The 13,811-nt window shown below is 38.8% G+C and overlaps 1 protein-coding gene across 9 annotated transcripts in view; it reads right to left on the reverse strand.

Moving 5' to 3' along the window:
- The window catches only part of ENOX2 (ecto-NOX disulfide-thiol exchanger 2), a 303,972-nt gene that overhangs the window by 47,940 nt on the left and 242,221 nt on the right, over nucleotides 1-13,811 (reverse strand). For all 9 annotated transcript variants that reach the window (XM_049704374.1, XM_049704376.1, XM_049704372.1 and 6 more), the window contains 3 exons: nucleotides 8,890-9,123; nucleotides 6,460-6,672; nucleotides 4,618-4,724 (listed from right to left, as the gene is read on the reverse strand). In XM_049704374.1, coding sequence (XP_049560331.1) covers nucleotides 4,618-4,724; nucleotides 6,460-6,672; nucleotides 8,890-9,123 — 554 coding nt within the window. The remainder of the gene's footprint in view (nucleotides 1-4,617; nucleotides 4,725-6,459; nucleotides 6,673-8,889; nucleotides 9,124-13,811) is intronic.

Below are 13,811 nucleotides of genomic sequence, written 5' to 3' on the forward strand. Positions count from 1 at the left end.
ATTTCACGAGAATCCTAGTACATAATCACCATGTACCCTTTCTTCTGGTCCAATGGTATAAAAATCTCACATTAGGGAGAATGCAAGGGAGTTTCTTGGTGCCTACTGCTATGGCTCTAGCTTCTTATATACCATCCAAAGTTTAACTTGTAATCTAGGCCAGGATCTCGGTAAGAGAAACACACAGGTTTTGAATGATTTTATAGAAAAAGTTCCCACAACACAGCACTGTCAGTAAAGTCACTGTAGATGCTAACTTTTAGTAAGGGGAGAGACTTCAGCCTTCTCTTATTTTTATTACCCTTTCAAATTGTATCAGCAGGAGCCTCACACACATGTAAATCAGGAAAGTAAACCAATGAAAAAGACTCATTATCAAAACTAGTCTGCTTGGCAGATGCTACCAGGGTGAGTGCCTTAGCTCCCTGAAAGTGGGGACTTTTTCTTCTTACTTTATAACTTCTCTCTCACCAGAGTGAGACAGTGTCTGCTGCTGGAAGCAGGATGACAATGAGACAAATAACAGGTACTTTGTGATGCGAGGAAGTCACCAGCTGGCTTATTCCCTGAGGCAACTGGTAGAAAAGGTTCAATGTCAGACCCTTCTACCTTGATGAAACCCCTAACTTAGGAATTGTAGCTTTTATGCCTAGGTCAAGAAAAAGTCAGTTTAGTTGATTAGGTCACTGAGATGCTCTGATTCTCAGTGGGGTGCTAAGAGGCAGTCCCAATTTAAGAGGACAGTTTTGTCACTTTCTACAGGATACCTCCTTTTAGTCCTCAGAGTTGCCTGTCATCAAGTGAAAGTACACAGAGGTTAAAAAAAATTTAAAGCCATGATTTAAAGAGGTGCCAATATAGAGTAGAAGAAATCTTTTAGGTTTAGGGAATGCAATGGCAGAGAAAGGTCATGAGCTATGTTCCACTGTCAGTAGTTTTACTTATAAAGATTGAGGTATTCAGGGTAGACCTTAATTTAGTCCAATCCAACAGGCAGGAAGCATTTTTCTGGGTTCCTACAAAGTCTACAAGGCATATCACAAAACATGTAGTAAGTCATGCCGGCCGTGTGCTTTATCCTCATCAGTGTGCCAAGGAAGCTCTGCTACAATATTAGGTGATAGGGTGTACAGCTCTCAGCTCTCCACAGCCCTAGAGAAATGTCCGGCTTACTGGCATAGCTATCTTTACTGAGGAAGTAATTAAACTCAAGCATATACCCACCAGATAGGTAGGCTTGCTATAACTACAGAGAGCCTTGATGAATAAAATTAATGGAGACTATTTTATTGCAAATTTGTTTACAAAAGGGTTGTGGCCTAGACAAGTCAGTTCTCCAACCAGAGGCTCCACTCCTCCCATGAAAAAGGAAATACTGTATCAGCAGGGCTTTCTGTAATGGGTGGGGCACTTCAAACAGCCTCTTCCACCCCCTAAAATGGATACATGTGTGCGTTGAAGGGAAGGTAGAGACTAATACTGCTTTGCTACAATTGGAAGACATATTGAGCATTTTTCTCTCAACTTTTATTTTTCTGAATTATTCAAACTAAATTAAGGATTTTGGATATTTTAAATTTAGGTGCTATGTGAAAAGATGCTCAATATCACTAATTTTTAGAGAAATCCAATCAAAACTACAATGAGGTATCACCTCACACCAGTCAGAATGGCCATCATCAAAAAATCTACAAACAGTAAATGCTGGAGACGGTGTGGAGAAAAAGGAACCCTCTTACGCTGTTGGTGAGAATGTAAACTGGTACAGGCACTGTGGAGAACAGTATGGAGGTTCCTCAAAAAACTAAAAATAGAGCTACCATATGATCCAGCAATCCCACTCTTGGGCATATATCTGGAGAAAACCATAATCCAAAATGATACATGCACCCCAATGTTCATTACAGCACTGTTTACAATAGCTAAGACATGGAAGCAATCTAAATGTCCACCAAGAGAGGAGTGGATAAAGATGTGGTACATATATACAACGGAATATTACTCAGCCATAAAAAAGAATGAAATAATCTCATTTGCAGCAACACGGATGGACATAGAGATTGTCGTACTGAGTGAAGGAAGTCAGACAGAGAAAGACAAATATCATATGATATTGCTTATATGTGGAATCTAAAAAAATGAATTTATCTACAAAACAGAAATAGAGTTACAGATGTAGAAAATAAACTTACAGTTACCAGGGGGTTAAAGGAGGGGGAGGGATAAACTGGAAGATTGGGATTGACACATACACACTACTATATGTAAAATAGATAACTAGTAAGGACCTACTGTATAGCACAGGGAACTCTACTCAGTACTCTGTAATGGCCTATATGGGAAAAGAATCTAAAAAAAAAAAGAGTGGATATATGTATATGTATAGCAGATTCACATTGCTGTACACCTGAAACTATCACAACATTGTAAATCAACTATTCCCCAATAAAAATTTTAAAAACAAATAAATAAATTTAAGTGCTAAACTCCAACCCTCCCCTTGATCACTTTTGTTACCCTTTTAGCTCCCTGAGGGCAAAGATCATCTCATCCTGCATTGCCTGTCATGATACCTGAGACAGAGAATCTGTTCAGTAAACGTCTGAATTGAAATGTTGAATTTTGTTCGTTGGGCTCAACAACATGAGGTAGCCCTAGCATTCTAAAATCATTTTGTGCTACACTAAGATAATCGGTTCCTTTTCTGATCCTAATTATTATTTTTTTAACAATTAAAAACTTTACTGGCTTTCTATGACCCTACCCTCCACTGGGCTGATGTCTTCAAGGATTTCTCCCTAGTGACTCATAGATCCCTTTGCCGAGTCAGAACTGATGGCTCAGAGACTGTTGGTTTATGAGCAGAGGTGGGCTTATCTTCCTCTAATCTCTCTTCACGGTTCTCAAATTGTTGCCACACAAACTATGTCATGTATTCTCATGAAAGACAGAGGAATGGATTATTATCTTCATTTTATAGATTAGGTAACTGAGGTTCACAAAGATTAAATGACTGACTCAAGACCACAAGGCAGTTTATACCAGAGCACAGAGTGAAGAAGAAGAATTTCTAGGCCTGAATTGACCACTTACTAGCTGTATAATTGTGTGTACATCGCTTAACATTTCTTTTTTTAAATTTTATTTTATTTTTGGCTGCGTTGAGTCTTCGTTGCTGCACATGGGCTTTCTCTAGTTGCAGAGAGTGGGGGCTCTTTGTTGCGGTGCACAGGCTTCTCACTACGGTGGCCTCTCCCGTTGTGGAACACGGGCTCTAGGCCCATGGGCCTCAGCAGTTGTGGCACACAGGCCCAGCCGCTCTGCAGCATGTGGGATCCTCCCAGACCAGGGCTCGAACCCGTGTCCCCTGCATTGGCAGGCAGATTCTCAACCACTGCGCCACCAGGGAAGCCCACATCGCTTAACATTTCTATGTCTGTTTCCTCACATGTAAAAAACGGACACTCTACTTACTTATTATTCCTTATGGAGTTGTTAATGATAAATTGAAATAATACTATTTCTCATTTATATAGCATTTATATTTTCATACTGTCTACATATCTCTTATCTCATTTAATCCAGGTGAAGAAATAAGGACTGAGAAAGGCTGACTAACTTGCTCAAAGTCACGCAGCTATAACGTTGTCAGAGCTGAGATTTGGATTCATGTCAACTCCAAGTCCAAGGTTCTTTCCACTACACCACATCTATTGAGGGGCTCGCGTAGGTGAGCTAACCAATGTGAAAGTGCCTTATAATATGTAAGTTCCATACAAGTGCTATTTAACTATTAAGGAATATGACAACCTGCATTGATAGATATAATGGGACTGCTACTAGACTGGCAAAGAGGACTAAGAAACGAAGTTGAAAGAGTTGCTGCATACATAGATGGAAAGTGTCAGGGCTGGCTGGGTAAGGAAGCTACACATAGGAACAGAAAATCTTGAGGACTATGTAACACCATTCCAAAGGCACACTGGTGTAAACAAACCTCCCATCTCGGTTTTTAATCTCAGATTTAGAATCTCAACTTAATCACATCAGATATGTTCTAGTGTTATGCTAAAAATGTCACTTGAGCACAAGCAGAGAGGTGTGTGTCAATCTTAATTTGAAATCAGAGTCCTCTGTTACCTTTAAAGCTGCCACCTATAAAGGTGGCTGAGTGGGTTTGATAAAGGAAGCTCAGAAATTTCAGTGCTCCAATGTAACACCAGGCAGCTTTCAGCCTCAACTGTCAAGATGCTCTAATAAATGTAAGACAGCCCTAATATTACTAACACTAGATGCACAGGTCTGTAATTATTGTTGTACCCAAGACTAGCTAGCTTAGGGAAGTAAACTTATTAATGATCGCAGCTACATTTTCACTACTAAGGTTTCCACCCAGCAGAATGCATTCAAGACAACATGTGCACATTTATTACCCTTTTGGCAGCAGGTGGTCTGGACACAATGACAGGCTATAGAACATGTCTCAGTGTTTCATTAGGGCCTTGTTGTGGCCATGGGAGCTTGACACTATTTAATTCTAGCTAAACTCCAAATCAATAACTTGTTAAAGAAAGAAACTGTCCCCCTGAGGGGCTACCAGAGTAAAAAGTTACTAACCTCAGCTTGTTTACACCAAACGCTGATGTTTTTACGCTGGGCTTTTGTGAAGTGGTCCCAAGCCTTTTGTTTGGAGGCAGAATGGTACACAGCTACTATCTGCTCAACTGTAGCATCAGATCAACAGTTGAATCAGCATCATCCAGGGATGGCAAAAGAGAGGAGAAAAGAAATAAGAGAAGCATTAGGCTTAGTGTGTCTCCTATGACACTACTGGACTAGAGCTGTGCTAAAAAAAAAAGGCTATGTGTATTGGTGTACCATGAGTTTAAAGGGGACGCAAAGGCAAAGATATCAATATACAGAAAGAAAAAATGAATTCTAGAAGGTTTAGGGTGAAATGGTGACTAAAGTTTTTTTAATATAGGCAGTCTGTATTCATTCAGGCAGGAGAGGCAAGAGTCATGGTGAATGTGATTTAGCACTATTGACCCTGCACAACAGGACAGCAAGTGGTGAACTGTACCAGCTCCTTTTGACCACTGGCTTCTTAAACTAGCCTTTCAGAATGAGCCTGGATGCTTCATTTCAATGGAATCCATCTTTTTATTATTCTGAGGTATGTTTAACCAGAAGCAACAAATCAGAACCTAAAATGGATGGGATCTATTTTAAGTCTACCTAGATAGGCTTGTTGACTGGAGAAACACAAGTTTTATGGAAGAATAGTGTGTAAGCACAGTCCTAGGGAGTATTTTTTCAGGGTCGCTTAAAATGTCAAATGAGGAAATGTGTACAAATATTCGGGGGCTTTATCACAATCAGTTCAAGAGAAAGAAAACTTAGTCATGACTTTTTTCTGGGGAAAGAAAAAAAGGACAAGATCCTCTGCCTGGCTAGGTGTTCACAGTAAGAAGATTCAGAGGTGTTATTTCTTTCTTTACAGCCCTGTTTGTACCCTGTCTACTAATGATTTAAGGATTTATATTCCCATGATGCTTGCTGCTCTCTTTTTCTATTTATTCTGAAGCCCTAAAAACATACGCTTTCTCTTCCTGGATTCCATGCCCATAGATACTTTCAAAATAGAAATGGAAAATGAAACAACTCCTCCTTAATCCCATTTATGTATCAGTCAAGTATGAGAAGAGTGGGCCATAACTGTTTAAAAGCAAAGTCATAAAACTGTACCTTTGTTCCTAATGTGAATACAGTTTCTTACTCAAAAGATAAGAGTTCATAATTTTATAATACGGTGAACTAAAAACATTATTTGAGAATTTTTCTGCTCATTTAAGAGACCTTGGATAGGTTTGGAGTGGTACTAATTTTTGAAAATGGCTATTTCAGTGGCTTCCCATTCCCTCTCAGTGTCTACTGACATCCAGTAAAGGAAATGTTGTAGAAAGGAAACTAAAAACAAAAGGTAGAAGTAGCAAATTTGGCTTTTATTCAATTACCTTGGGAAATATAATTACATTTATCCCTGAAATGGAATACCTGAAAAGCATAATGATGCAAATCTGAAGCAAAGAAGCTTACAAATCCTGATGCTACATTCTAACTTCAGCAGTGAAATACCGAATTTTCCACTGGAGCCTGAGGCTGCTTGTAACTTACTTTGAGAACAAGCGGAAGTAAAATCACAGGATTGTGGTCTAAGCGTCAGTGTTTCTAAGGAGCTGAAGTAGATATACCACAGAAAATGAACATAGGAGGTGCGCACATGATTCCCATGAAACCAGAGCTCAGGCATTTGGCAATATAAGGAGAGCACAAGGCAGAAGAGGGCATTCCTTCTTGACACAGGATGGCTCTGGAGCCCTGGCTCCTGTGTAGAGAGAGTGATGACTAAGTGAAGTGCCCTCTCACCCTTCTGGCAGAACTATGGCTTCCACTCACATTGAATGAGAATTCCAGAAAGGGCCTGCTTGAACTTCTCCTTTGCTTCTTCCATGTCTTTCTCATGGGCAGCTTTCTCATTCACTAGGCGGCGGACGTGGCTGTTGGCCGACTGGATCATGGAATAGAAGTTGTTGGCGCTGCGACGGTTCACCTCTCCTCGCTCAATCCAGGTAAGCAAGGTCTGCACGGCTTCTGAGAATTTGGAATCATCTGAAAAAAGAGAATTTATTTTTAGAGTCATCAAAAGTAACCAAATCTCCATCTATTTTCCAAACATGCTGGTAAGGAGGCCACCATGGCTTTTTGGCAAAGGTTGTGAAATGAATTAATTGCAGAGGGTGAGGAACCATGCATGCACACGTGTGCACACACAGGCAGCAGGTGAGCAGAGAGACTGAAAGAATGAAAGATTCCAAAAGTAGGCAGATTGGTTGTAGTCTACGAAGAATTTTCAGAACAAGAGTATTTCTTCTTTTCTTAAAGTTTTCTTTACTGACATAGTTTTCACATATTGCAAATTTCTTAACCTCTGTGTGTGTGTGTGTGTGTGTGTGCGTGCATGTGTGTAATATATAAATTAGCAGTGAGAGAACTTCAGAATTCTACAATCTCATTTTTAATAAGCACAAGTAAACTTGAGCCTTGAGCTTAACTTGCATTTGACAGTAACTTTATCCTGGATCCATGGAATTAAACCTTTGGAAGGAGGCTTAAGAAAGAGTTAAATGGCAATTCTTTAGGTATAAACACTTACACCTTTGACTTTTTGTAACATCACTTCTGCATCCAATCCAGCCCCAGGCCTTCCATTCAGTCCCAGTCACAATCTATTTTGATGTAATTCATTCTATTTCTACATTTCGCCACATCCTGTTTCTCTTGCCTGAGGAACCATCCATGTAGATTTCTACAGCTAGTTAGGAGTTACTCTCTGATGTTAAAATAGTAGTCTCTGGTTCAGCTTCCAAAGCCTCTGGTTCAGCTTTCTGAGATAGCCACTTACATATTCTGCTGTTAAAGACTCCTGAGAGGGAGAGTCCATTAGCATCCCATTGAAGGCCCACTGTAGGACTCCACATCCCTCTCTAGCCAGGAACCCTTATGTCCAGTGGAACCATCTCTCACTGTAATGTGAACTTCTTACCACTTGCCTTTTTAAGTGCAGATGTGTAATGAGAGGTCAGCCTCACCGTTATAGCAGTTTTCATTTCATTACTTACATACAGTCTTTATGTTTATGCTCAGTTTTTAAAAAAATTACTGATGTATAGTTGATTCATTGATGCTTTTTGCTTGAGTTCCACACAACCAGCAAATTCATTTTTTTATAAAAATTCAAACTGAGCTGTTTGGTCTTATGTGAACAGTTAAGTCTTGGACCTGGCATCTTACCAATGCTTTCAGCCTTTCCAGCTTTTCAAAGTGTACCATTATTTCTGTGTCTCTACTCTGGACTCTATGTTTTCTGCTTTTCTCTTATAGGAAGACAAATCAATCCAAACAAAGGATTTCTTTAACGTGTGAAACCCTTAGGCTATAAGGTGCAAACAAGTTTGGTGAATGAGACCTATTTGCAAAGGGGGGATTAGCAGCATCTTGCTGAGCCTAGAGCACAAGAAGCAAGGAAAATTCATACTGTTAGAGCTGGGTTGGTGTCACCAATAAGATCAATGGGACACCAGCACTCATCCAGTAAAATCAACCATACTCACAGAATGAAAAAACTGGATTTGAGCTACTAACACAGGAGACCAGGCAAGGCAATTAAGGTTAAATTAGCAAAATGGCTCTGAGAGTTAAGCAAGGGGAACAGGAATCAAAACTAAAGGGAAAGCAGTCTGATTTAGCAATGTCTGGAAGTCTCTGTAGTTACTGTGTGAAATAAATGTGTGATTAAAGGAGTCCTCTTTTAGTTGGTAGTAGCTACGTCTTTGAGTAATCTAAGAAGAATGTATACTGTAACTACTCTGGCCCTCCATTTTCTCATCTATAAAATGGAATTTTATCAGAGTTTTCTGAGGTCACATCAAGTTCTATTGTTCTGATTTATTCTGACTTAGAATTCAAAACTAACTTGCTATCCACAATGAAACGGGGTGGAGGTGCTTACAGGTCCCAAGTCATGGATCACAGCTAAAATTCTCTGATGTGGAAAAGTGGGAAAAAATTGTTTCTTTCTAGTCACCTGATGTATGGAGAGAAAAAGTAACTTGAGACAGTGAAGGATCACAGACACAGGTGGGAGGGACAAATTTTTGGCTCTTGAATTACTAGGTACACCTTTCTAACTGCAAGGCTTCAACACAAGAAATGCTTAGAATCCCTAGTGGGAAATTCAAGGATAACTGTCAACAATACAAATATATTTATTACATTTCTCCAAAGAAAAGAGTTCTTTTAATCACAAAACTCGAGTGTTTTGTATACCTTTTAGTTTTTCAGCAACAATGCTGCATTCATGATCTGAATAGTGGACCACTGGAGGTGGGGATGGTGGGCGCAACCTTTCTTCTTCCATCCTTCTACGGTGGCGTTCCTCTCTTGCAAGCATACGCTGTTTGCATTCCCACTCATACAGGTCATCTCGAGCCTGTGCAAAATCAACATGAAGTCTACCTGTGTCCTTTTTGTCAGTGCTAGAGCCCAGGCGAATGCGGTAACCTAAGTGCACAAGAGGGAGAGAGAGGAGAGAACAAGAACAGCCCAGTGAGTGAGCCACTGTAAGTAGCTTTTCAAGTTAGGTACTTCAGATGCAGTCACAGCAGTTTCCAGGGACCACATAACCCCAAATTCTCTCCCCACTACTAGCAAGGAGAACATTAAAGACTTGGATTATAGTCTCTATCTCTGATAATAGTTTATTATTCCATGGTTGGGTCAGTCTTATTCATAGGAGTTTCATTTCTCCATCTGCCACCTTACCTGTGACAGAGGGAAGCTCTGTGGGTAACTGTATCAAGAATAAGCTTTATGTGGCACCATGGGCTGGAAAGAAGGCAAAAGGTGGCCTCAAATTGTGGTGTCTTTGGATAACTTCAAGAGTGTCAGTCATCCCGCCACTCAGAATTTTGATAAAATTTAAATGTTGATAAAATTTAGATAAAATTTAAATAAAATCAAAAAATTTTGATAAATTTAAATCAGCTCGACATTTCAATCCCCCAAATTGCTTCCTAGATGTATCTGGTGACTTGGAACCATTTTGGAGGGGGTGGTGGAATAGATATAACGGGGAGTGGTATGTGATCCAGGTGACATATAATTTTGGATTCTTAAAAAAAGAGGTAGTATGCTTATAGTATACTGGTATAGGACTAGGATTCAGATAACCAGGATTCAAGTCCACACCTCCACTTTTGGTGTCAGTTATAGCACCAAAGTTAAATCTCTCAACAAAAAAATCAAAAAAAATTAAGTTTTTATTAACCTTTTAAGTTTCAGAAGCTGAGCTAGCTGCTTCCACACACATTTATCTCATTTCATTCTAAGCACAAGTTTGCAGGGTAACTCCTGCCTTAAACAAGTAAAAATATGGACAAAATGTATGAAACAATAGTTTTTAAGACATTGGACATTAGGCAATGAAGACAGAGATCACTAAGAGACAAGAACCAAATGAAGTGATCTCTAAGATTTCCCCAGCTTATTGCCTGGAGAGAGTTTCCAGGCCTCAGCACAGGGAGGGGAACTCAGGCAAAGCATGGTGATCTCCCTGAGTTGAGGAGATTGAACTGGGAATCCAGGGAGACTATGGCAGAGTACTGGAAAGAAGAAAGCTACACAGAGAAAGAACTTCAGAGATCTGAAGAGGGTCCTCCCCTATTATGTAGCTCAGTATTGATGTCTATCTATGTGTGAATTACCTAAGCATTAGAGGTAATAATCCCTGGAGCTCATACAGGGCTAGGACTATTTCCTTTTCACACCAGCCAGAGGAGAAAATCTAATAATTCAGAGAGCATTGGATAGAGTAATCAAAAGAGTTTTGCCTTAGTGAGGAAAAATTAGCCCTAGACTAAACCCTGCTCTGGTTCTGCTGAACAAAACTTAAAAACAAGACCTAAAAAGATAAAAAAATTTTCAAGTTACTTAACTGCATTCCAGAACAAAGGTCAAGAATACTTACAGGAATGAAAAATATTTGTCACCTGGTAAAATTCACAATGTCTGGTGTCCAATAAAAAATTACCCAATATGCAAAGAAGCAGGAAAATCATAATAAAGATAAAAATCAGTCAACAAAGCAGACCCAGAAGTGATGCAGATAATATAATTAATAGATAAGGACATAAAAACTATTATAGTTGGATTTCATATGCTTAAGAAGCTAGAGAAAAGATAGAACATATTAAGTAGAAACACAAAAGACATAAAAAAGAACCAAAATCAAACTTTTATAGATTTAAACTACAATGTCTGAGTTGAAAAGAAATCACTGGACAGGACCAATGACAAATTAGACATCGCAGAAGAAAAGATTAATGAACTTGAAGACATAGCAATAGAAACTATTCAAAATGAAATACAGAGAGAAAAAAGACTTAAAAAAATGAACAGAGTACTGGTAAGCTGTTGACAACTTCAAGGGGTCCAATATATCCCTAATTGGAGCCATGACTGGAGACAGGGGAGGGAATAGAAAAAATATTTGAAGAAATAAGGAAGGAAAAATGTCCAAATTTGATGAAAACTCAGATCTAAGAATTTCAATGAACCCCAAGTGGAAAACCATGAAGAAAATTATACCAAGGCACATCATAATCAAATTTCTAAACATCAGCAATAAAGAGAACATCTTAAAAGCTGCCATAGACAAAAGACACATTTTATGTACAGAGAAACAAAAAGATAAGGATAACATCATATTTCTTGTTGAAAACAATGCAAGTAAGAAGATAGTGGAGCAACATCTGAGAGAGAGAGAAAAAAACTGTCAACCTAGAATCCTACACCCAGAGAACATATCTTTTAAAAAAAGTGGAATAAATTTTTGATATGTACAAATGCTGAAAGAATTTATCAGGAGCAGACTTGCACTACCGAAAATGTTAAAGGAAATTCAATTACAGGGAAAATGATACCAAATGGAAATCTGGATCTATACAAAGGAAGGAAGAGCATACAAAACATATGATTTCATTTATATGAAAATCTGGAAAATGCACACTAATCTGACAGAAAATAGATCAGTGTTTGCCTGAGGAGAGAACTGGGGAGGGTTAGGAAGAAGGGATTACAAAAGAGGCATGAAGGAAGCTTTTGGGAGAGGTGTACATACTCATTATTTTGACTATGATGATGGTTTCACAGCTGTATGTATGTGTCAATAATATCAAATTGTATTTTTGAAATATGTGAAGTTCATTGTATGTCAATTATACCTAAATAAAGCTGTTATAAAGAATAATTCCCAGTCACACTAAAATATTCTTTTTAGAAAGAGGAAGAATAAATACATTTCATAAGTAAACTTTGCTAGGGTTCTTTAAAGTTTACAATGTACTTTCACACCCCCATTCATCTTATTTAATTATCTGAGCCATCAGAAAAATGGGGCTATTAATGATTACCTTGACTATTCTCCCAGGATTGTGGAGAAGATCAAATGAGAGGAGGAAATGAAACTTTTGCATAAACATACACAAGATACTGTGATGCTTTGAGGTGGTGCACTTTGTACAATGCCGGCTCCCAAAGGTGCTCAAACTCCAACAGAAAAAACAATTATGTCTACATTTCTAGCCCCTTTCTAAGGGATTTTTGTTTGTTTTAACCTTTTTCTTTTACAAAGTGGGAGAACAGCCATCCAATTCAGGAGTTTTCTAGCACGTGTAAACTTTCAGGGAGCAGGTTCAAATTTAAAGGGAAAAATTAGTTGTTTTCACATCACTGATTGCAATCTCCTTTCCTTTGGCAGCCGTGAGAATGTTTCCAGGTGGCTGTTACCAGAGAGCTGATTTCAATGACATTTAGATGGATACCTCCTGAGCAGCATGTCGTCTTTTATGTACAACTGTTCAGGGCTTTTCAAGACCTTTAAGTTTTTATTAAAATAGTCTATTGTGGAATGCTCTGTTATCATTGCTAAGGGCTGTTAAATCTTCAGTAGTTGGATTTTACAGCACTTAGCAAATGTAAAAAGAGCATTCTACATCTGCCTCCTCTTCTCCTCTCCCATGTTACCAGCCTAATTTTTCCAATGCTCATTACCTTTTCTTTGGCCTATTGCAACAGGTATCTAACTGACCTCCTCTCCTCTTACCCATTTTTATACAGAGCGGTCACATTAATCTTTCAGAAACAATCTTCTTCCTTGTTCAAGAATTTCTTCAACAATTCCCTATTATCTGAGAAGTAAAGACCCAACTGTTAAGCCTTTCAAAGTGTGCTGACGATGGATGTTTTCCCTCCTCCTTTCATGTCTACTCAGTACACAAACCACTACTTATTGTTTCCTTGAATGTTCATCAAAACCTACCACCTCTGTACCTTTGCTCATGCTGTATCTATGCCCCATTGTCCATATTCAAATGCTTTCTCTTTGTCAAAGACTTGGTCTAAATGCTACCTTTTACCTTGATAACCCCAGTCAGGAACCAGACAATTTCAAATTCTCTCTCTCTCTCTCTCTCTTTCCCCCTCCCTCCCTCCCGTCCTCCCTTCCTTCCTCCCTCTCTCTCCTCTGAACTTCCATAACACTTTACCATACTTCTCGTACAGCACACATAACTTTCAAATGTCATTATTATTAGCAATGAGTGTGTCTTATCAGTGTCTTGAGCAATGCCAGGTTCTCAATGTTTCTTTAATAAATGAATGTATGACTGCATACTAACCCTGGGTTCATTAAAGGGAAGAACTAGGTTTAACTCATTTTCTACTCTGTACAACATTTAGCACAATAGCTTACACAAAGGAGATGTCCAACAAGTGCCTGTTACGTGAATGAAGATTCTGTAAAATGTCTAGCACTTGGACCCAATTCTTCCAAATTGTTAACCCTTAGGGAAGGGTTAGTAGTTAGGGAAGGAAGTAGTTAATTGTTCTATGCCCTTTCCAATTACTCTGTCTTCTGCCTTCATCTTATTTGTCCACTGCCCCATAAAGAAAAATAACAATTCAAATAAGCAAAGGATCAGCCATGAAACTTTATAATATTTACAAAGAAAATCATTCCAATTCCAATTGCCTCAGTCTCCCCAAATCTGAACTTTTACCAGGAACAAGTGACTTTATGCAGAGTAGTTCTTGCTATCTCCACTCCAACTACCATAGTATATAAGCCGCTATCACTTCTGGATTGGACTAATGCTATGGTTAGCTAACTAACCACTAGTCACCACACTTGC

The sequence above is a fragment of the Orcinus orca genome, chromosome X (assembly GCF_937001465.1).
Source record: "Orcinus orca chromosome X, mOrcOrc1.1, whole genome shotgun sequence".
Classification (NCBI taxonomy): Eukaryota; Metazoa; Chordata; class Mammalia; order Artiodactyla; family Delphinidae; genus Orcinus; species Orcinus orca.